Source organism: Mustelus asterias, chromosome 6 (assembly GCF_964213995.1).
Source record: "Mustelus asterias chromosome 6, sMusAst1.hap1.1, whole genome shotgun sequence".
NCBI classification, from domain to species: Eukaryota; Metazoa; Chordata; class Chondrichthyes; order Carcharhiniformes; family Triakidae; genus Mustelus; species Mustelus asterias.
The window spans coordinates 64,575,435-64,599,477 of record NC_135806.1 but is presented as its reverse complement, the minus strand read 5'-3'; the positions used below and the strand labels follow the sequence as shown (position 1 = coordinate 64,599,477).

The window sequence follows — 24,043 nt, the reverse complement described above, 5'->3', positions numbered from 1 at the left end:
AATAAAGCACGCTAAAATCGATAGGTAGGCAGCATAAAGTCGTTATTATTCACCTGATTGTTTATTTTGATGAGGTGTAAGGCACTTTAACTGGAACTTTGGCAAAGGGTCATCTGGACTCTAATTGTCAGCTCTTTTCTCTCCTTACAGATGCCAGACCTGCTGAGATTTTCCAGCATTTTCTTTATTGGTTTTTAACTGGAGTGTCATTCCTTCAGCCAAAATGAAAATACAGGAATACAATTTGGGTGCCATTAAATGTCAAGACACAACTCAGCCATTTTAAAATACATCATTAGTTTCACTAACTTCCAAGTCCAATTAAAAGGCCACTTTAAACTCTCTGGTGGATGTAAGGCAGTATTTCAAAGAGCAGAAAAATTCTCCACGATCCCAGCCGATATTTATCCCTCAAATGTCACCACCAAAATCAGATTACTCCAGAATTTCATGTCAAAACAGCAGTGAGGGTAATGGCGCTCATCATTATTTGTGAACAGATGTTCCAGTAACTTCAGACAAGGACAGCTGTGGAATTAATCTCAAAGATACAAATGTTGCTGTCCACATTGCATCTCTTTGCCATTACCTTCAGGAAGCAGCATCTCACTGCCTGGTTTAGTGTGAAGTTGGTGTAGTTGCACAATAAGAAAGAATCAAACTTGCCACAGAAACTTAAGTCTTGTGTATGCAAATAGTCATTTGCCAGTACAGAACTCGAGTATTGCTGAAAAAGAGTCATGCTGTCAAAGCTTTTCATCTTGCACTCATCAGGACAGATTTGCAAGAATATCGATTGTAAAGGAAACACCAATTTACCTGCATGAGAAAATAGTGCTTAGTGGTTCGCAAGTGGACTCAAATTGGTAGACAATGCTATGGAGAATGCACCGCGCAACAGTTAACTGCCTAGCTTTTGTTTAAATTCAAACCAGGCAGCTTGGGATATAGGCATTTAAAACTATTACCTGCAGGGCTGTCGCTGCACACTGGCTTAGGCTGTCAATATTGTCCCATTTCCCCACTGCCTGTCACTGGTTTGCTGACCTGTGTGTGCATGTGTGGGGAGAGGAGCTGTTTACAGTGTGTATGGTTGTATGCATCTGTAGGGCCTGGGAGGAAATAGGGGCTAATTACAGTGTGTGTTGAGGGGTGGGGAAGAGCAACTGGAACCCTTGGTAGAAATTTAAAAGTTTATTCGACTTGTCTCACCTTAAAAACAATTATGTCAAATGTTCTTTGGGGAACTATGATGTGATGGTGCTATAGATTAGTAATGCTGAATTAAAATGCAAATATCAATTGTATCTGCTGTTTTCTGGTTAAGGCCCGTGTGCTGGAGGGGCTCAGATGAAGTAATAGACTGGTGAGAACATAAAATAATATTTTTACAAAGCACTTAAAAACACATTTTCATCTGATGTAATTAGCATGCTGATCTAAAATATGCAACCTTTAATGATTATGTACTGAATATTACAATGTTGCTTTATTGCTGTTTTACTTTCGTTGGCATCTGGCATCATTGATTTTTTAAGTGTTGAATCAGGGAAATAGATTGGGAAGCAGTGTTTTGAGAACCAGATTTTGAGAGAGAGTACAATCTGAGATCCAAGGGTAGAATGGATAGTTTGACTCTGAAATCTGTTATGTCCCACAACAGCATGTATTGGGCTCACTACTGAACAAACATCATGATGTATGGCAGAACCTGAGATTTTAATTTGTTATTTGCGTTTGTGCACAGAAACAGAAATAATGCTGACAGGCACTTGCAAATTCACTACCACAATACAAATTCTTTAATTCATAGTCAGAAAATCAAAATTACATCATTTCATTATTCATGAGAAGCTAACAATTCACTGTACATGTCAACATTGTATAGTAATGCTGACTACATATTTAAATACAGTAACAGCTAGTCTTTACCTTTTATATAATCCACAGCAAGGTGCAATTTATATTCTTTCAGCAGCAGGATAGATACAGTTCAAAACTGATCAATTCTATGTAACAATAACAATATAATTCTCAATATTGGAACGTTGGAGCTGAAGCAGCATATTTCCTGTCAAGCAATCCTGGAACAATGTCTGATACAACTTAAAAAAAAACCCACAGAGAAATAAATACATACTTCATTTGAGTTGCAACAGACAAGCCATTACCAACTTCCCCACAATATATTAAGAGCCCTCAAAGTATCACTGGTGCATACCTTTAAAACAGCCTGCGCATACAGTCAAACACTGTCACGTATTGAAAAATAAAATTGCATACAAAATCAGTGAGAACAAATCTTTAGCCATGCAACTGCATCCAGAGGAAATAAAAACAGCAGAGGATTACCTCCTGACTTGTACAAATGCACTTGAAGTCAATATTAAATAACGCACATTTGAATTTTCCAGTGTTACCAGCAGTGTATTTATTTTTAGCCAATATGCCTGAGTGAGCTAGCTCTTACTCAGTGCAGACTATTTTAACCCTGATTTGTTGTCTTTTATTGGTTATAGGATCTCGGGCTATTTTTTTCCTCCAGCCTCTTTGGTGATTTATAACTTAAAGAAAGAAGTCTCTCTTTGGGATGTCAGAGTCAGAGAGTTGCTCCTCCTGTGTATTTGGGTCAAAGTATTGGGTGTCAAAGTCAGCTGTTTCATTTAGATCGACGTCCTGCTCGTCGCTGCTCTCAGCACTGTAATCAATCTCTTCAAGGCAGCGCGGCTCATCCACATCAAGGACTTGAGTGGTAGGACTACAGGTAGAAAATAAATGTTCAAAATTAAAATTCAATAGAGTTTGGCAGAAACTCTGCCACTAGAAAAATTATATTTGCAGGATTTAGATTTATGCAGTGGATTTATTTTAGTATTAAAATGTTAAAATAACTACTTAAGATAAAGCACGAGACTAACACCCTGCCAATCATTTACAAATGGCGCAGACCCCTATACATGTTACATACATCCAAAAAAATTGAAAGTATGTGATAAAATGCCAAAGACACCGGGCTGGTTTTTTGAAGAGCGGCGGAGGAGGGCACAAAGGTGGAAATTCCCGCAATTTTGTGCTCCAACCTACAACTTAGCACTACCCCTGGCAGCCGCAATTCATTTTCTTTATTCTTTTATGGGATGTGGGTGTTACTGGCAAGGCGAGCGCTTGTTGCCCAAGCCTAATTCCCCTTGAACTGAGTAGCTTGCTAGGTCATTTCAGAGGACAATTAAGAGTCAACTACATTGCTGTGGGCCTGGAGTCACATTTAGGCCAGACCAGGTAAGTTTTTGAAATGTCTTCAGAGTCTGCCCACTCTTCCACCTACCTACATCAGGACCTCGACCTCTTGATGGAGGGGGATGCCAATCTCAGTGCTAAAGGGTCTCTTATTGGGTCCCCAGGCTCAGGAGCCTGTCCTGATATTCCTGATTGGACGGGACTCTCTGATTAGCCTTCTCAAAAATGGCTTCCAGATTTCCACCACCGGCAGTTCCAGGTTTCTGACCTGGAATTCAGCTCTGGTTTGAGATTGGACACTAGAATGAAAATCCAGCCAGTATTTTAACTGATTGCTGAAATATTCTCAACTATCATCTTATTCTTGTGTAGGCAATGCTTATTGTGGGAGGAATTCTGTGAACACGAGACTCCGGTGTGTTGTTCCAGAGGGTCCAATGTTTTATCTTTATTTATTTGCCACACCAAATATTTTATGACATTTATTCGGACTTTTTAAGATTTCATGATATTGAATCTGTTCCCATAATGATACGAAGACAAATAAATAATGGTTTCCATGTTAGGCAAAAGATCCTTTAACACAAAAAAAACTGCAGAACATTTTGGTCAATAGGAAATTGAAACCAATACAATACCCCAAAATGATCAGAAAAGATTGAAAATGGAGACCTTCATAATTTTTTAAAACAAGAAGAAACCTGAGCCTTGGTCACAGCATCTCTCTATTGGAACTGGGAAACAAAACTTGTTTTATCCTGCACAGTAACATGTTATTCACATGACTGGATTATTTATGTATATTGGGAGATGGGTATAGTTAGGTTAGTGCATAACTCAAGCCATTTTCTTTTCAAGTGCAATATTCAGATGACATCTCATAACTTGGGAGATAAATAGCATATAGTGGAGTAGAGTTTCAGCTGCATAATTGATTTCAACAATAATGCGACTAAAAAATCTATACATCCAAAGAAAACATTTACCTGGGAATATGTGTAAAGTAGGACAGCCTGCGTTTTCTGTGCATGCGCAGGTGGTGAGGAATATTGCCCAGTATTAACACATATTCTGGGCGCCATGGTGGCACAGTGGTTAGTACAGCCGCCTCACAGCACCAGGGACCCCGGTTTGATTCCCGGCTTGGGTCACTGTCTGTGTGGAGTTTACACATTCTCCCTGTGTCTGTGTGGGTTTCCTCCGAGTGCCCCAGTTTCCTCCCAAAGATGTGCAGGTTAGGTGGATTGGCCATGTTAAATTGCCCCTAGTTTCGGGTGGATTAGCAGGATAAATACGTGGGGTTACGGGGATAGGATGGATTTGCTGTCGGTGCAGGCTCAATGGGCCGAACGGCCTCCTTCTGTACTGTAGGGATTCTATGATATTGGAAAATGATGTGTGCGGTCAATGCAACTTTCCATTCATTGATTTCATTAGCATTATTTTTGTGTCAGTAGTAACGACAATTATAATGGTACCGCCCAGGTTTACTAAGGAACAATCTGCTGAGGGTTGGCTGGCAACTCTGGGGCTGAAACCTGAGACAACGGAAACTAAAACCTATGACTGAAGAAATGATAGCTTTTGGGTCATTACTACTGCCATTGTAGAATGGCTTTTAAATTAAAATAAATAAATCTAGTTTAACAATATTTATTGATTGTTTTTCTGAGAAGGTACATTCATCAAATGGGATAATCAAAAAGACTGTGGAGTAGACAGAAAATTAAAACTCTGCAAATGTGGCAGCATTTAGCGTGAAATGTAATCATAGGTGGTGTGAGATCTCTGCTGCAGAAGCACAGGTAAATGAGTTAATGCTGTAGCCATGGGAACCACCTGAGGAGCTGTGCAGCCCAGTCATGTGGATTTTCATATAAAGATGCTGGCAGCAGCAGTTGTCCCATTTATAAATAAGTGGGATTCTACAGCACCAGGAGACATGGCATTACATAACTACTTCAGTGTGAAGTGGATCTACAACATAAACCCACATGATACAGCAATGCTGCAGCTGAGTGAACTGTGCTACAGCACAAAGTGGTGGGATAAGGAACTGCCAATCTCAGCCATATTGCTGGGGTTAGGGTGGAGTGGGGGGGATGCTCGCTGTGCTGGTGAAGGTACTAAACAGATACGAGATGATTCACAACAAGCAAGACAGAAAATAAAAACAGGCGCGTCATCATTCTGCACATCAGAACGCAGCAGCAACAGGGAAAACCTGAAAGCAAGTTGCCTCCATGGTGAGCTTGGGGGGGGGGGGGTGGGTGGTGGGGGGAGTACATCAGAGACTAGAGGATAGATGGAATAATTTGGAAAGATTATTAAAACCCTCGCAAGCTTTTAGATTGGAGTCCAATAATTCAGAATGAAGGTCAGAAATTATCTGCCTCTTCCTTTCCTATTGGGACAAAACAAGCTTCCTCTTTTATGATATATAAAGATAATTATCACACAGTAAGCTGTTTGGAAATTGGTCAGTTTTTCATAACTTAGTCAAAGAATAAAATTAGGGCAAAGGCAGAGTTTCTTTGTGCTTTCAATCAGCCGCCTGTACAGCCCTGGAAATTCACCTGTCACTTTGTTTAAATTACATCAGGTTTTCCCAGCTATTGTTAGACAGGGTGTTGCTCTGTACAACTACACATCTCCAAACACAATCTTGGCACGAATGTCAAGGATATTCACAACAAAGACTGCAGCTTCAAATTTTAGCTCCCACTAACAAAACTCAATTTTCTTTTCTGCGTCTCCAAGGCACCGAGGTAATTCAGGAACATGTAATGACTCAGAGACATTCTAATTGGTTCCTCCAGTAAAGTGCTAAAACACTTCTTCAAAAGGGCCTAAAGTGATTATCTGCCATTAGTGAAAACGTAGAGGTTTGAAAAACAAGGCTCCTGTCAAGTCACCCAGAGCTTCTTGGGACAGATGCAAAAAAAACACAAGCAAGCATCCCACCCCTAGTTTCAGAAGTCTCTCCAGGGAGCAGCTAAGGATATTGCTTGACAGCACTAAGTGCTTTTTAATATTTCATTAGCCAAGTACAGTAGTTCAAAATTCAGCACAAGTCCACATTAAGGTCTACAACTTCTCAGATTTTCACTGTAATCAAATGAAACCAGTTTCCCATTAATTTGCTAGATTCTTGGGACACAAAATGGAGAACTGCATCTCTCTCATGAAAAGCAGACCAGTTTTGTTTTAAATGGAGTACTGGATCCTGCCTCCATGAGAGAAAATCACAATCAGGGATGCAACATTCTCTTCGGATAATTTACTTTTGATATCTTTTATCCGTTACTTCTTGCTGTGTAAAATGGTGAAAGAATATGGTTTCAGGTTGGCTGCACAGAACACAAGTGGATTCCTTGTTGCTCAGGTCCTGCACTTTGACCCACTCACTACATGGGCACAGGTGCAAGTCCTACTGAGATACATGCCTAAAGTGGGAGTCAGATTTCAGCTCTATTGAATGGAGCCCAAAGATTGATGAAACAGGCAGCACAGAAAAGTTGAAGATCAAACTGAGGTGGTGTGAATTGTCCAACCACAAATGGTTTCCCGCTCTGTCGGTAACCTTTCCAGATTCATTACTCCTTGAAGGTTGATGATGGAACTGAAATTTAATTTTCAATCTCTAGTGACCATGCATTTTAAATTATTAACATTTTTAAACCATCATTTTTTTATCATGTTTCATATTAAGTTTCAAACCTCAAGATTTCTCCATTTACCATGTTAATTGCATGCTTAAAAAAACACATCTGTCTCCCCTTGGTACAGAAACATACAATTGAAGTAATAACAGACTTTTACAATATATGTCTACATTCTCTTTTTTTTAAATGTTGCTACCTTTGATATTTATTTGGTTACAAAATAACCATAATATAGCTGTCTACTTAAATAGCCTTGTGACTAACAAAATTGTTCCTTATTGTTCATTATTAGGTGAATATATTATGAAACAAAACCCACTACAAACCAAAGAAATAAGAGAGCAAATATATGCGTTACATCAAAGTTTCACTGAATATATTTCAGCTAATCCAAGATTTTGTTTTGCACTTGGATAACTACATTACTGCTGGGGATCCTGGCACAAAAGCCTAGTACTCAGGCCACTTCATAAATAGATAAGTTTTTAGACGATCATATAAATGAACAGAAAGGAAACTGATATACAAAATGTCCTGCTTATTAGGCAGCAGGAGAAAGTACACTTAAACCACACAAAATAAATATGATAATCTCTTAAATAAACACAAAATGCGGATGCTGGGGATTTGAAATAAAATCTTCTGCTGGTAGTGGCCAAAAAGAGTTCTGCTATTAGCCCCCTTCTTAGCCATGATCACCACCATTTACATTCCCTTTGTCTTTTTGTCTATGATATCTTTGTCAATTCCCCCACACCAACAGTATAAATCTTGTCCTATTTTCTTTATCTTCAGCTCTGACAAAGGGTCATCCAGACTCAAAATGTTGGCACTATTCTCGCTCCACAGATGCTGTCAGACCTGCTGAGATTTTCCAGCATTTTCTGTTTTTGTGACAAAGAGAATGGAAATGGTAGTAATAAAAAAAACAAAGTATTGATCCAGAATAGGTATCAATAGCTGAATAAAGATCAATTTCGTCCAAAAGCAACACATGAAAACCAGATACAGACTGGCATCGGCAGAAAAAAAAACTAAATGGGAGTTCATGGTCTGAAGCTGTTGAACTCAATGTTGAATCCAGAAAGCTGTGAAGTGCCTAACTGGAAGATAAGGTGCTGTTCTTCAAGCTCGTATTGGGCTTCACTGGAACATTGCAGCAGGCAGAGGCTAGAAGTGTGAGCATGAGAGCAAAATGGTGAACTGAAATGGTGAGTGACTAGAAGGTCAGGGTCCTGCTTACAGACTGAACTAAGGTAAACTGCAAAGCAGTCACCCTGTCTGCATTTGGTCTCCGCAGTGTAGAGGGGACCTCATTATAAACAGCAAATGCAATAGACTAAATTGAAAGTATAAGTACAATGCTACTTCGCCTGGAAGGAGGGTTTGGGGCTTTGGACAACAAGGAGGGACAGATATTGTACCTGCATAGGAAGGGGATGACAGAGCAGAGGATGAGGCGTCACAGAGAGAATGGTCCCTTCAGAATGCTGACAGGGAAGAGGAGGGGAAAATAGGTTAATGGTCGACGGCTGCCTTTGTGAATGGAAAGCTGTTTCAAGTGGTGTTCCACAGGGCTCAGTGTTGAGATCCCTGCTGTTTGTTTTATATATTAACAATTTGCACTTGGCCTGATTGGAAAATTTGCAAACTACACAAAAATTGGCCGTGAAGTAGAGAGTGTAAAGGATAGCTGTATGGGTTGGTGGAGTGGGCAGGAAAGTGGCAGATGCAGTTCAGCTCTGTGAGGTAATGCATTTAGGGAGGTTAAACAGTAAAAGCGAATACACAATAAATGGGAATGTACTCCGTGGGGTAGATGAAGTGGGGAGATCTTGGTGTACAAGTACACCGGTCCCTAAAGATAGCAGTACAGGTAAATAATAGGGAGGGGTGTAGGGGCTGGAGGAGGTTACAGAGATAGGGAGGGGTGTAGGGGCTGGAGGAGGTTACAAAGATAGGGAGAGTGTAGGGGCTGGAGGAGGTTACAAGGATAGGGAGTGGTTGTAGGGGTTGGAGGAGGTTACTCCATCATTGGCAGAGGTATAGAATACAGAAGTCGGGATATAATGATGAAACTGTATATAAGACACTGGTGAGGCCGCAACTGGAGTATTGCGTGCAGTTCTGGTCACATTACAGGAAGGACATAGATGCTCTGGAAAAACTGCAGAGATGATTTACTAGAATGTTGTCGGGGCTGGAGAATTGTAGCTATGAGGAGAGATTGGAGAGGTTGGGGTTGTTTTCCTTGGAACAGAGAAGGCTGAGGGGTGACAGGATTGAGGTATACAAAATTGTGAGGGGTAGAGGGAGAGTGGACAGGAGGAACAGGTTTCCCTTGACAGAGAGTTCAAAAACCAGGAGTCATAGATTCAAGCTAAGTGGCAGAAGGATTAGAGGGAACATGAGGAAAAGCTTTTTTACACAGGGGGTGTTTTGGGTTTGGAATTCACTGCCTGAGTTGGTGGTGGAGGCAGAGACCCTAAACTCATTTAAAAAGTACTGGATCTGCACCTTAAGTGCTGTAAGTTGCAGGGCTACAGGCCGTGTGCAGGAAGATTGGACTAGAAAGGGCACCTGGGTGTTTTTAGGTCGGAATGGACAAGATAGGATGAACGGTGGGGTGAAAAGTGAAGACAAGAAGAACCATATCAAAGTTCTGGGAGGTGTTATGAAACCTATACTTGCCATAGGAGGTAGGGAAATCCAGTTTCCAGTGAACCTTGGGTAGCAAGCCTTGTGCCGGCTTGGAACTGGCCACTCTTCAGACCGGGGGTCGGTCGGATCTCTCTCCATGCCCGGGATCTGGTCAAGGGTCATAACAGAGGGTGGGAATGGGTGAGGTCAGGAGTATGGGAAATGGGCTGAACATGTTGAGGGCCCCGTCAAGAACAGTGGTCGAATACTCGATTGAGGAAGAAGTAAGACATGTCAGAAATGCCACTGTGGGAAAGTAACGTCATCAGATCAGTTGCGACAGAAAGGGTGAAACTGGGAGAATGGGATGGAGTCTTTACAGAAAGCAAGGTGTGAGTTGGTATAGTTGAGGTAGCTGTGGGAGTCAACAGGCCTGTATTGAATATCAGTAGACAATCTATCCCCAAAAAGGGAGGCAGAGAAGTCAAGGAAGTGAAGGGAACTGCCATCTTATTCGCACACCCCTTTCTACCTCTCCCAGAACTGGCCAGCATTCCCCTTTACCTCCCTTTCCACCCCATCAGCCATCACAATCAAAGGATTATCCTCTGACATTTCTGCCAACCCCAGCAAGATGCCACCACCTCCTGTCAGCATTCCGAAGGAATCTTTCCCCACCTGCAACACCCTGGTCCACTGTTCGATCATCCCCAACACCATAATACCCTCCATGGAATCTTGCAATGAAATCACAGGAATTGTAACACTTGCCCTCAACCTCCTCCCTCCTCACTGCCCAAAGCCTCAAACACTCCTTCCAGGTGAAGCAGTGATGTACTTACATTTATTTCACATTAGTGTACTCTCATCACTGCTCACAACGCAGTTTCTTCTGTACTGGGGAGACCAAACGCAGACTGGGTGACCGCTTTGTGGAACACCTCTGTTAAATGCATAAAGATGCCGGCTGCCTGCCATTTCAATTCACTAGCTTGCTCTCATGCTAACATTTCTGTCCTCTGTCTGCTGCAATGTTCCAGTGAAGCCCAATGCGAGCTTTAGGAACAGCACCTCATCTTCCTATTAGGCACTTTGCAGCCTTCAGGACTCAATATTGAGTTCAACAACTTCAGACCATGAACTCCCATTTTTATATTTTCTCCCAGTGCCCGTCTGTATCTTGTTCTCATGTTTTCCTCTTATACAATGCTGAGCTTTATTCTGCTATCAATATCTACTCTAGATCAATGCATTGTTCCTTTACTACCACCACTCCCACTCTTTTTGCCTTTTGTTCCATGATATTGTTAAACGTTAATCTCCCCCACCCTCTAACCTATCTCAGACCTTCCCTTCTGCACCACCTAATTCTTCCCACTATTTCAACAGTATCCATACCATTACATTTCTACCTTTCTTAGTTCCAAAGGAGAGTCATATTGGATTCGAAACATTAACGCTGTTTCTCTTTCCATGATGCTGCCAGACCTACTGTGTTTTTACAGCACTTTCTGTTTTTATACCAAAGTTTCTTATTTTCCTAATATCAACTACAAGTAACTAGGGGAAAAAAAGGCTTAATTGATTCCTCCACATTTGCAGAATAAAGCTGTTGCTCTTTTAAGTCATCTTTTTTAAAGAAGAAAGTCTGCAACTAAATTCATTAAAATATCAAACTTTTGCTCAAATATAGGTTGAAACACAGAAACTGTGAGGAGTGAAAATGCAACTCTCCAGCTGTTCATCATTATCAACTTGGACAAGGTTTCTTTTAAATTCATGACTTTATACTTAATCCATTTGTAGACATGATGTCTTTAGGCATAATAACAGTGTGAAAATATGACTGCACAAGAAGGAAAGTTTCTTGAATAGTCTTGGCAAGGGACCAGACAACATGAATTTCCTTAAGTAGCACAATAATAATATTAAAGAGATCAAAGTACATAAATTCTTCGGGTGGAACCATCACATCTCAACTGGTATCTATATAGAGTGAAGCGACATTTAAAGATCATTAAGTCTGGGGACAGTATTCTCTCATGGAGAAGAAGCTTTCTAAAGCAAAGCTGATTACATAATGGAATTATGTTTAGTGCTCCTCGAGTAACATCAGCACTTCATATGTTTTAGGAGAATTTTTGGAGTTCTTTTAGTCATGAGAAAGAAAAATTAAAATAGTTAGCTGTTGTACAAGTGAAAATTATGTACAGTAAATTCTCATTTAAAGCTGTGGTGTGTTCCTGAAAATCATGACTCTAAGTGAAAAAGCTTGAAATGAAACATCAATTCCTATATGAATCACTGATAAAACTGGAGGGAGTTTCTACAAAGGCTTTGAAATACATTTCATTGCAAAATTCCTACTTTGGTAAATTCAATAACTTTTGAAATAAAATAATTTTAAACATTTAAAGAAAAATGCAACTTCTAAATTGCAGCACCTCTTGCTGGCTGCCAATCCTGCTTCCCAAACCTCCCACTCCCCGGTCTCTGCAGATCCTTTTGCTCCCTGACCCTCTGACTTGCGGTCTCTTCCCATGGCTGACCTACCCTCTCACCAAACCTCCTGTTCCCTCACACATCCTTCTCACTGCTTCCCTCCAGTGAACCTGTGTTTCCTTTCAAGATCCAGATCCAATTCAATCTGCAGCACTCAGGTTGTGAAGGTGAGTCCCGATGGTGCATAGGTGTTGAGCAGGAGCTGTTATAATCCATGTATTTTTTTAATGCTTCCACTCACGATTTCTCTTTCCTGAGACCTCACTGGAGATAGTCGGTGAGGCAGGAGGATCAGTTTAGAGTCATTAAAAAATACTTAGATCATAACAGCTTCAGCTCGGTACTTCTTCAGCATCAGGACTTCTTCAGCATCAGGACTTTTCATGACTCTACAGCTCTGGAATTGGATCATATCTGGATTTTAAACGGGAACATAAGTTAAGGAGAGGGAAGAAGTGAGAGGATGGCTGGAATTTTACAGCCACTCACTATACCCATCAGCTAAGCTGGCATCCAGAGATCAAATTGCACCCTGATCTCAAAGTAAAGTTAAAGCCCCCCTCCGCCCCAGCAACTTTGGGGCCCTCCACCTCTGCCGGCATCAGGACACTGCCCCCCCCCCCCCCCCCCCATTATCCATCAGCTCTCCCTGCCCCCCACACACTTATTTAAAAAACTGGATGAGGAGCTCTAAACCATGTCCAACCAAACCCCCGATATAGCCTCGATAGTAAATGGCAGATCTCTTAAAATGGAAGTCGACACAGGGGCTGCAGTTACAGTCATAGGAGAGCGGTTTCTGTAACTGGGGAGACAACAATACAGAGGAAGATTTCAACTCTGGATTGATGAGTTTGCCTTTCGCAACTGTTCGACCAGATTCTTCATTTCCAGAAGAGCATAACACAGAATTGAGACTTTATAACCAAGGTCCGGAAGTCCCTGGACCCACTTAACTTATGATGAGTTTGCCTGATGCATTACTGGTGTTTTTTGTAATCTGCTTGCCTATGTTAATTATGTTCTTTTTGTTTCATCGATATGTGCATTCAGCAGTTAGGGGAAAGGAGTGTGGTAGTGCGACCCTTTTAAGGGGGCAATCCCTAAGGGCTACATGATCAGGTCGGACCCTATGGCACGTTGAGATGGCAAACTGAGCCAATCGGGTACAAGAGGGTGTATCCTGGGGCAGGGAAGATCAGAGAATAGTCTCATAGTTTATTCTAGCCAAACTCTTGTATGCAAATAACTATTTATCATTGGCAATAAACCCTTTGAGCCACATTGAGTTGCCCTTGGTTTATTACACATACAGATCAAGAAAATTCTCCTGAACATACTTCAGAAGCACTTCTCTCTCCCTCTGCCCTTCACAATATTGCCTTCCCACTTTATATTTGAATAAAGTCTCTCATTACTCTATAGTTTTTGTTACTCTGCAATTTTCCTGCAAATCTGCTCTTCCATCTTTTTCCCACTAGATGAAGCCATAAGTGCAGTGATGTCTCTATTGTTTCTTCACTCGAACCAAGTAGATTCTGTCCTTGACCCCTCCAGGGCATCCTCTCTCTTCAAAATGGTAAAATTATCCTAAATCAAAACCGAAACTCCTTCCTCTCTTTCTTTCCCCAACACCCTGTATCAGGAGTAATTCGTAACTAGTCCTCCCTTTTGTGAGCTAGGTCTCCATTATCAGCAAAACATCATAGTCCCATCTGGCTATTTGAGCCTGTCGCTCATCAACCTTACTGACCACACCAAACATTTTCAGATATGAGCTCTAAACACAATTTGGACTGAATGGCAATCTCTCTTAGCTTGATTCTAAATAGTACCTTACTATTTCTTGCCCTCATGCAATCTATCTCTCCCAATCCTCTGTGCATCTTATTTCTTGTTTGTAATGAAAGAGCCTGGCGCCTACCTTGCCAAATTAGTATAAACTGTTCCTAACAGCACTGGCAAAATGCCCTGCGAGGATATTGGTCCCAGTGCCTTTGAGGTGTGATCTGTCCGGCCAGCATCGGAACCAGCCCCAATGTTCCAGGAATTTAAAGACCAAATTTCTCACCACCTGTTCATCAACTTTCTGCTCCTAAATACTTGCTAGAACGTGGCATCAGGAGTAATCTGGAGATAACCTTTGGGGTCTTACTTGCCAGTCTCCATCCTAAATTCTACCCATCTTGTTTAGGACAATCGTTACTGACATTATTTACTGTCTTCTGAAAGAACAAATTTGTTAACCCTAAAAAACATGCACAAACTATGATCACAATCTATTTTAATTTTCAGAAATTATGATAAAACACCAGAAAAAGTAGTGACATGCTTAGCTAATTAAAGGAATTGACATCGATTTGAATAATAACGTGTTTGCTATGAGGACACTGAAGGGTAAAAAAACTCCCTTCCTTTCTTTTTGCAATCTTCCTCCCATCTCCCAAAGGTGCTAAATTTTCAAAGTTCTTGTGCTAAGTGCTGGCAGCTATTTGCTGCTATCCGCATGGCTATTCTTCACCCATAGAAGATGCTCCCTGTCAGAAATGTGGACCAAAAAGTCATGGGTGTCTCCATTAAAATACTCAAGTTACATCACAGAGTAAGGACGGGAACATTATATCATTAACTATTATTGTGCTGCTAAAATATGGCAGCGTATCTTGGTATTTCTCCTATGCTACAAGCTGTGCTATGTGGTGTCCTCAACAGGCCAATTGGAAGTTTATAGTTCCCAAGTCAGACTGGCTTTTAATCTGCTTGTGGTAGCATGGCCCCTTTATGGGGGTGATCCCTGAGGGCCACGTGATTTGGCCAGACCCCATGGACAGGCAGCATGGAAAGCCAAGCCAATCGGGTGCAAGGGCATGCATTCTTCGGATCCTCGGAGGGAGGATCCTCAGTTGTAGCGAGAGAGCATGAGAGTGTAGGTGTGCATTGTACATCTATCAGACCATTGCTTATATATAATGTATATAAACCATTGATAATAAATCCTTCTTGACTTGACAATGAGTCACCTTCAAAGTTACTTACACTGGTGATGAGGAAAAACTTTTGTCAGTCATCGGGAGATCACAGTGAGCAGCAGATGGGGAGGAAACTGAGCATCGAAGCTATGAAATCGCTTCTCAGCCTTTTGGCTAAGATCAAGTGTAGTATGGTCGGCTGCCCATGGTCGGCTGCACTTGGTTGAGGTCATTGGGTTGCACTGAAGCTTCATATGTTTCATATGAAGCAATTTTTAAAAGCGGCATCTCAGCCTTTTGGCTAAGATGCAAATGAGCTCAAGTCTTGGAGGAGGAACCTCCCCCTTCTCCAATCAGCTTGGCTCATGTAGATCAGGCCCAGGACAGGGTGGTTTGGTCGCTCGCCCTGTCTTGTCAGCCGGGATCTGAAATGTCTCAACTTGTTGAGACTCTAAATTGGATTTGATTTGATTGAATTGGAAAAGTATTAAAAAAAAGCAAGGTACACATACTACATGAAAATGCCTTTAATCGGAAGGACTGCATCGTTCGACCCAGAGGTGGAAAACTGGGGAAAGTTTTTTTGTAGCAAATGTGATCACAATAGAGGGAAATGAAAGGTGATTCTACTCTCAAGTCTGTGGCCTGCAAACTTACAGTTCCAGATACATAGCTTTTTGACCAAATAGTCAAATTGGTCAAAAATCACTTTAAACCCCAACTTTCAATCATCATGTTAAGATACAAATTTTATTCTGCAGTCCAGGAAGCAGGGCGACCATCTCCGGTTTTGTCGTCAGTTTGAGAGGACTAGCAGAGCACTGCGAATTCCACCCAGCTTTAGGGAGATGTTAGGTCTGTGGAATAAATAGCTTTGTAATACAGAAGTTGTTGCTGGCTGAGACCAAACTGTCTTTACAAGCTGTGGAGATGGCCCAGGCGAATGAATGCGCAAAGCAGGACATAAGCAAATTTAAGATGTGCCCAATATGGTGAACCACGAGGCGGGAAGCGGGTGTTGTGAGGAACAACCCAATTAGGGCGCAGCAGATTCCGAGAAGGGAGTACAGTATTTAGGGCCAGCATTGGGACCACTGCCTTTTTGATATCAATGCATGACCTGGACTTTGGTATACAGGGCATTATTCCAAAAGGTCCAGATAACACGTAACCTGGAAACATAGCAAACAGCAAGGAGCATTGTAACAGGCTTCAGGAGGACACTGACAACACGGTGAAATGGGCAGTCAGTTGACAAATGAAATTTATTGCAAGAAAGTGTGTGGTGATTCATTTTGTTGCAAGAATAAGGAGGCAATATAAAATAGATGGCATCATTTTTAAAGTGTGTTCAGGAAAATAAAGACTTGGGACTTGCAGAAACAATTCTTTAAAGGTGACAGAACAAGTTGAGAAGGCTGTTAAAGGCATAAGGGTTCTCTGGTTTTACAAGAGGCATTGTACACAAAAACAAAGAAATTATGCCAAACATTATAAAGCACTGGTTAGGCCCTAGCTGGAGTATAATGTTCAATTCTGGATACCACAGTTTAGGAAGGATATTAAGGCCTTAGAGAGGGTACAGGGGAGATTTACTCGAATTGTATCAGTGATGAAATACTTCAGTTATATGGAGACAGCACAGTGGGTGGCACGGTGGTTAGCACTGCTGCCTCACAGCTCCAGGGACCTGGGTTCAATTCACGGCTTGGGTCACTGTCTGTGCAGAGGCTGCACGTTCTCCCAGTGTCTGCTTCGGTTTCCTCCCACAGTCCAAAGATATGCAGGTTAGGTGGATTGGCCATCCTAAATTCTCCATCAGTGTACCCGAAAAGGCACCGAGTGTGGCGACTAGGGGATTTTCACATTAACTTCATTGCAGTGTTAATGTAAGCCTACTTGTGACTAATAAATAACTTTAACTTTACTTTAAAGGCACAGAAACTGGCATGGTTTGCCGTGGAGCAGAGAAAGGTATAAGCAAATTTGATAGAATAGTTCACAATCTTGAAAGGTTTTGATGGATTAAGTGAGAAATTGTTTACAATGGCAGAAGGAATTGAGGGACAAAGATACAAGTTGATTGGCAAAGGAATCCGAAGCAACATGAATTTTTTTTTAATGCAATGAGTTATGATGATCTGGAATACATTACCTGAAAAAGTAATCACAACAGATTCAATAGGAACTTCGAAATGGGAATTACATAAACCACTTGAAAGGGAAAATAATGCCAGGTTGTGCGGAAAGAGCAGGGGAGTGGGATGAATATGATACCTCTTTCAAGGAACATGATTGGCTAAATTGCCTCATTCTTTGTTGTATCGTGCTATGATTTCTCTTTTCATTTCTCCATCATATCTCCAATATTAATCTGTGCTTGGTATGATCTCTGATTCGCCATGCCGTCTGCACACCTAGATTGTTTCCATCCTATAGAATCCTACAGTACAGAAGGCGGCCACTCAGCCCATTGAGTCTGCACCGAACACAATCCCACCCAAGCCCTATCCCCATAACCCATGCATTTACCCTAGCTAGTCCCCCCTGACACTAAGGAGCAATTTAGCATGGCCAATCCACCTAACCCACTTTGGACTGTGGGAGGAAACCGGGGCACGCAGAGACGAGGAGAATGTGCAAACTCCGCACCGACAGTGACCCAAGCTGGGAATTGAACACAGGTCCCTGGCGCTGAGAGGCAGCAGTGCTAACCACTGTGCCACCCCATGTCTTCAGATATTTTCCTCCCATGAGAGATTTTCTCACTCTCACTGAAAAATTTTAACATCCGTCTTTCGTCATTCCCCTTCTCTCTTATCCAATTGTCCCACCCTTCCCAATTTGCGGCCAATCTGTTTCTTCCCTGATCCTTCTCTATTGCTCTGCTTGTACCTTTTTCTCTGCAGTTTTCCTTCCCTCAGACCCTATTATCTTTACATACTAACCTCATCAGTTTAAAAGAAGTGAAATAGCTGGTAGGGCTGCAGGAAAGAATGGATGGTAGTAATAATGGGAAGGAGTATATATGGAAGCGAGAGCGTCAGAAGGACGGTGGCAGAGGACACAAAACATAAGGGGGGCAGTTTGTTTCAGCCTGTGGTTTTGCAGCAGAACACACACAACAACTGGAGTTCACGAGAAGAAACCAATCCCTCTAACAGAAAAGTCAGTTTCTGTTTGGCAGCAAAGAGGAAACCAAACTCTTGACGCTCTTGGTGAAGCTCCGTGTAAGTAAGCTAAAATAAACCTAAAAATATTGAGAACAGTTCATGCACGTTAAGGAGCTGAGTGTTTGTATGAGGGGTGAGAAGACTGTGAACCAGGGCGCTGTTGTTTGGTCAGTTGAAAAGGATCTTTGGAAAGCTATGCCATCAGGACCGTCATGATCCGAGGAAGAGAAGGTTCACAGGAGTGCGCCTTGTTGATCCTAATCGTATCTGGGAACCGAGGATGGAATATAGCAGCTGGTGAAATTGACTCGGGGCCAAATCCAGAGAAAAGTGAGAGATCCTATCTATCAAAGGAAGTATTTGAAAGACTTTGAGACTGCATGTGGTGGCACACTTGCGCTGGGAGTGATCCTGAGAATTGTGAGAGAGATATCCTTCATGCACCGACCATTTAAAGTGAACTTCATTGTTTCTATTGAAATAATGTTAATGCTCAAGTGTATACTAATTCTGGGTTTGACCATTGCAGTAAAAGTTTTAAAAAGTTAAATTGTGCCCTCAGTTCCTTATTTCGGGATCAAATGGGGATTCCTTTTCATGTTATTAGTCTCTATGGGGATTGTAACACTATTAAAAGTTATCCAGGCAGGCATCACTGCCAACCTTAGGGTGTTACAAAATTGTAAAAATAAGTTGTCTCAAGAATTTTAATAGTTTGGAGTATGGAATATGTTTATGATGTTCAGCTATTATTGGCTTGTCCCTTTAAGTAGGCAAATCTAGATAACTGTACCTGTATGCAGGCCACTTAAGTTACTCATAGGACAACTGTAACTGCTTCTGAATTTTAGACTCCTGGTCAATAATGGACTTTATTTCCTTGTATTTTAAAACAGCTTTTGCACCTGTAACGAACTGTGAAGTGACATCTGACAGCAAGTTTCTGTGCAGATTATCTAGTTCGTCCATTGTAACTTCGAAGAGCTGTGGACCACACTATTTTCCAGTTTTAGTTTATGTCATTTGTCTCTATTTATTTTTGATTTTGTGTAACCTGGGAAGATCTAAGGGTTTAGCAACATGGAAACTATCTGGTTAAATACACAGTGGAAAAACACATTGGTTTGGCAGAATGAGGATAGGGGTCCTGGAGGTTTGCTCACTAGATGATTCCCCGGGTTTGGTTTCACTGGGAGTGGGGTGTGGAGAGCACAGGGGCTGGCAGAGGTGTGGTGATAATGGGGGAATATTTAAGCCCTACTTTCTGGCAAAAGATTCCTTGAGTAAGATGTGCTCCAAATTCCCAGAAGGTTGCATTGATCAGATGTTCAGATAATTTTGGCAGCCTCCCTGGTCTGGGGTGGGAGATTGTATCAGAGGCCTGTAACAGGGTAGTAATATAGCCAACTTGCTCTGACAGAAAATGAGGAGAATTTATCTTTTATATTTCAAATTACATAATATTCAACTATTCTTGGAGAATTTAAACTGAAAATTGTTTAGGCACTTGCAGGCAGCTTGTCAGTCAGGGAGTTATGGGGTTTCACCATGAAGCTAAATCAGAACGTTTCTTCTTGAGGGAGGAGTGGTTGGATTATTGACAGGCCTGAAGGTATTTGAAAGTGGCACATTCATGGCTGTTAACAAAACATGTACCTTTTATAACACCTTTAATGTTGGCTCCTCACAAGAGGAGGGGAATTGTGGAGGCTTAGTCACCAAGGAGGCAGGGAAAGCTTTAGAGGAGGTGGTTTAAGAATTCATTTTTGAAGGTGGGAGAGATATAGGAAAGCGGAGGGGCTAGAATGGGATTTTCAAACTACAGGAACAACAATTAAAGCCCCTGAAATTGATAATGGAAATGGGGACATGACTAGAATGTGATAGAATAGAAAAACCAGAATGTGAAAACTGGGGTAAGGAGGTTGAAGACGTACAGTTGTAAAAGACGACAGAGGAATTTCTAGACAACATTCAGGGCTTTTAAATTGGTGGTGCTGAGGTGGTGAAGGCTGACGAAGTCAGGATTGATGGAGTAGTATGGGATACTATACAGGCATTGAGGGAAGGCTGAAATTGAACTTTTTCCCTAAGAAGGGAGTTTGGATTTAATGAAGCAGTGGGTGAGGTAGGAAGAGGCTGGCAATGTTACAGGTAGTTATGTTGATGGACCAGACTGGAGGTCTAGACACTCAGCTCAGGGTCAAACTATATAGTGTACACAGTAAAACAGACATTATTGTATGTGTATATATTATAACATACAGAATTTTCATAATTTGAAGTCAACAATTAGAACTAAGTTAAGATTTCTATAAATGGCTAAAATATTTATTTACCTGGTTTTCATTTACACTATACCCTTAAAACATATATAGCAAACTCAGGGGCATGTCAAAGGATAGTGAAATGACAGGGAAAATGCTCTGGTTGTTTTCACTTCAAATACCTCTCGCTATGTCTGTTTTTGTAATCCATTTAATAAAAATTGCATCACTTTGTACGAGAGTCAAGTTACTATTTCTTTAGTGTCTATAAATTCAGACACTGGTGATTAAAGAAAATAGAGAGGGTCTTGTGGGTTTTTTTAAAAAAAACAGACCACTTTGTTTTGCAGAAACAATATTAATGCAGAAAAGCAACGGCTGGGGTTGGCAAGTTGGAAGATGATCAACTGTAACGTAATTCTGCACTGAAGATAGTCTTCCTCACTTGAGCGGTGCCTTTGTACTTGGAATGCAAATTCATATTCTGCACCCTCTAGTGTTTCAACAGTAAAACTACAGCTTGAAACAACCTACTATTCTGTTTTAAAACCCATATTTAAAAAAAACTAGGATTGTATTGCACATTTTGAATTACTTTTCTCATCTTATTAAACTAAAGCTTTTTATTTGGAAACCTGAATATAAACATAACTCAACTGAAAATACACAATCAATCAATATTACTGAACTATTAATTTCTGAGATGGTTCTTTGTAAATTCAAGTTCCACTTCAGGGCCTGAGCATATAACCTAGCTGGACACTTCAGTGGAGCTGAAGAGTATGCTGCATTGCTGGATGCGCCATTCTTCAGCAAACTTCCTGTTGTAGCAGTTTGTTGGACATTAGAAGTCCAATTGCATCATTTGAAATGTAGGGAGTTGTCACTGTGTCCCGTTCATCATTCCTCCCTCAATCAGCAGCAATAAACAAACTAACTGATTTCATTGCTGTTGGTGGGATATTGTCATTTTACAAAATAGCTGCTGTTCTAGTCTACAAAATAAGTCACTACACTTGATAATGTACCGCATAGACTGCTTACTCCTTCACATTTACTTATTTACAAAAATTCTGTTAAGCATGTACAAAATGAGTGTTCATTCATAAATATTACGATACAATTTGCACATATGATTTTGAAATTGTAGCTGCGGGCACAAGAAAGAAAAAATAGATTTAGAATTTTATGTCTTAGTACAAATTACGAATCCTATTATTGAGACAAAGCAATTAAAAAATATAATCAGTGCTACATTTGTAATCATTACATTTAAGAATAAGTTGTGACCTCTAAAGAATCCAAGGCCACTGCACTGATGCTCCTCTTTACCAATTTCTCTGGTCAATACTTAGCACTGATTGACATTTCTTTAAATAAGATCTTTGGTTACCATTTAAGGTGATGAGACACTTTGCCAAGCTCAATAAATATTGATTATATTGTTCTTAACAGTTTTCAAATATCTGAATCACAAATGATCACTTTATCAGGTTGGTTGAATGGTGTTTGACCACTGCTGCTTAATCTAGATGATGAAAGCCCCTTAGTGCTATATCAGTGTCAATCCTGACTCAGTTTAATTGAGGATCAATTAAAATGTTGCATCATCTATTTCAGATTGAACTCCAGAGACACAGATACGGATCAGAAAAATAATACATGATAGAAGTACACATGTTAGAAGCAATATTTGCAAAGATCAAAAAGGGATTCCAACGTTGTGTGTTCTATTATGATGTAATATTTACTGCAGTGTTTCAGAGCTTTGTGTCTATCAGCTAGGTTGTTTATCTAGTCAGTGAAACTAACTCCCTTATGCTCTTAGACGACCAAGATTTATGAATAGTTTGAAGTTTTTTTGTAACAGAAGGATCTGTCACAGCCTGCTTCTTTAAATCACACTGTGCCCCAATAATTGGAGTAAAATGGTCTGTGTCTTCCTGTTCCTTCTGCGTTGCTCATAATGAACATAAGAACATAAGAAATAGGAGCAGGAGTAGGCCATCTAGCCCCTCGAGCCTGCCCCGTCATTCAATAAGATCATGGCTGATCTGACGTGGATCAGTACCACTTACCCGCCTGATCCCCATAACCCTTAATTCTCTTACCGATCAGGAATCCATCCATCCGCGCTTTAAACATATTCAGCGAGGTAGCCTCCACCACCTCAGTGGGCAGAGAATTCCAGAGATTCACCACCCTCTGGGAGAAGAAGTTCCTCCTCAACTCTGTCTTAAACCGACCCCCCTTTATTTTGAGGCTGTGTCCTCTAGTTTTAACTTCCTTACTAAGTGGAAAGAATCTCTCCGCCTCCACCCTATCCAGCCCCCGCATTATCTTATAAGTCTCCATAAGATCCCCCCTCATCCTTCTAAACTCCAACGAGTACAAACCCAATCTCCTCAGCCTCTCCTCATAATCCAAACCCCTCATCTCCGGTATCAACCTGGTGAACCTTCTCTGCACTCCCTCCAAGGCCAATATATCCTTCCTCATATAAGGGGACCAATACTGCACACAGTATTCCAGCTGCGGCCTCACCAATGCCCTGTACAGGTGCATCAAGACATCCCTGCTTTTATATTCTATCCCCCTCGCAATATAGGCCAACATCCCATTTGCCTTCTTGATCACCTGTTGTACCTGCAGACTGGGCTTTTGCGTCTCATGCACAAGGACCCCCAGGTCCCTTTGCACGGTAGCATGTTTTAATTTGTTTCCATTGAGATAGTAATCCCATTTGTTATTATTTCCTCCAAAGTGTATAACCTCGCATTTATCAACGTTATACTCCATTTGCCATATCCTCGCCCACTCACTCAGCCTGTCCAAATCTCTCTGCAGATCTTCTCCGTCCTCCACACGATTCACTTTTCCACTTACCTTTGTGTCGTCTGCAAACTTCGTTACCCTACACTCCGTCCCCTCCTCCAGATCATCTATATAAATGGTAAACAGTTGCGGCCCGAGTACCGATCCCTGCGGCACGCCACTAGTTACCTTCCTCCAACCGGAAAAACACCCATTTATTCTGACTCTTTGCTTCCTGTCGGATAGCCAGTCCCCAATCCACTTTAACACACTACCCCCAACTCCGTGTGCCCTAATCTTCTTCAGCAGCCTTTTATGGGGCACCTTATCAAACGCCTTTTGGAAATCCAAAAACACCGCATCCACCGGTTCTCCTCCATCAACCGCCCTAGTCACATCTTCATAAAAATCCAACATGTTCGTCAAGCACGACTTTCCCCTCATGAATCCATGCTGCGTCTGATTGATCGAACCATTTCTATCCAGATGCCCTGCTATCTCCTCTTTAATAATGGATTCCAGAAGAACAGGATGTTCTTTTTAACTTCGCACACAGTCTGGGACCCCATTTATCCATAGAGGTCAGGAAACACCACTGTTTGGATCAGTGAACAATTTGGATAAGAGATCACGTTATTTCTAAAATCGCATTGCATTAAACAACATCTCAGCACTGAAACTAAAGCATGATGAAATAACTAGACACAGCAGAATTATGTTGGACCCTGCAGGCAGGCGTTTTAAATTATACGGGTGCCCTACCCACTACACCATCC

The 24,043-nt window shown here is 41.3% G+C and overlaps 1 protein-coding gene and 1 pseudogene across 10 annotated transcripts in view; one reads left to right on the top strand and one right to left on the bottom strand.

Moving 5' to 3' along the window:
* Positions 1–1,701: 1,701 nt before the first annotated feature.
* The window catches only part of agtpbp1 (ATP/GTP binding carboxypeptidase 1), a 239,741-nt gene continuing 217,399 nt past the window's right edge, over positions 1,702–24,043 (bottom strand). For 5 of the 10 annotated variants that reach the window (XM_078214458.1, XM_078214454.1, XM_078214456.1 and 2 more), the window contains one exon: positions 1,702–2,758. In XM_078214458.1, the coding sequence (XP_078070584.1) occupies positions 2,566–2,758 (193 nt within the window). In that variant the 3' untranslated portion in view covers positions 1,702–2,565. The remainder of the gene's footprint in view (positions 2,759–24,043) is intronic. The other 5 variants (XM_078214452.1, XM_078214449.1, XM_078214451.1 and 2 more) reach the window with 1 other exon arrangement.
* Positions 15,168–15,387, top strand: LOC144495382 (U2 spliceosomal RNA; annotated as a pseudogene).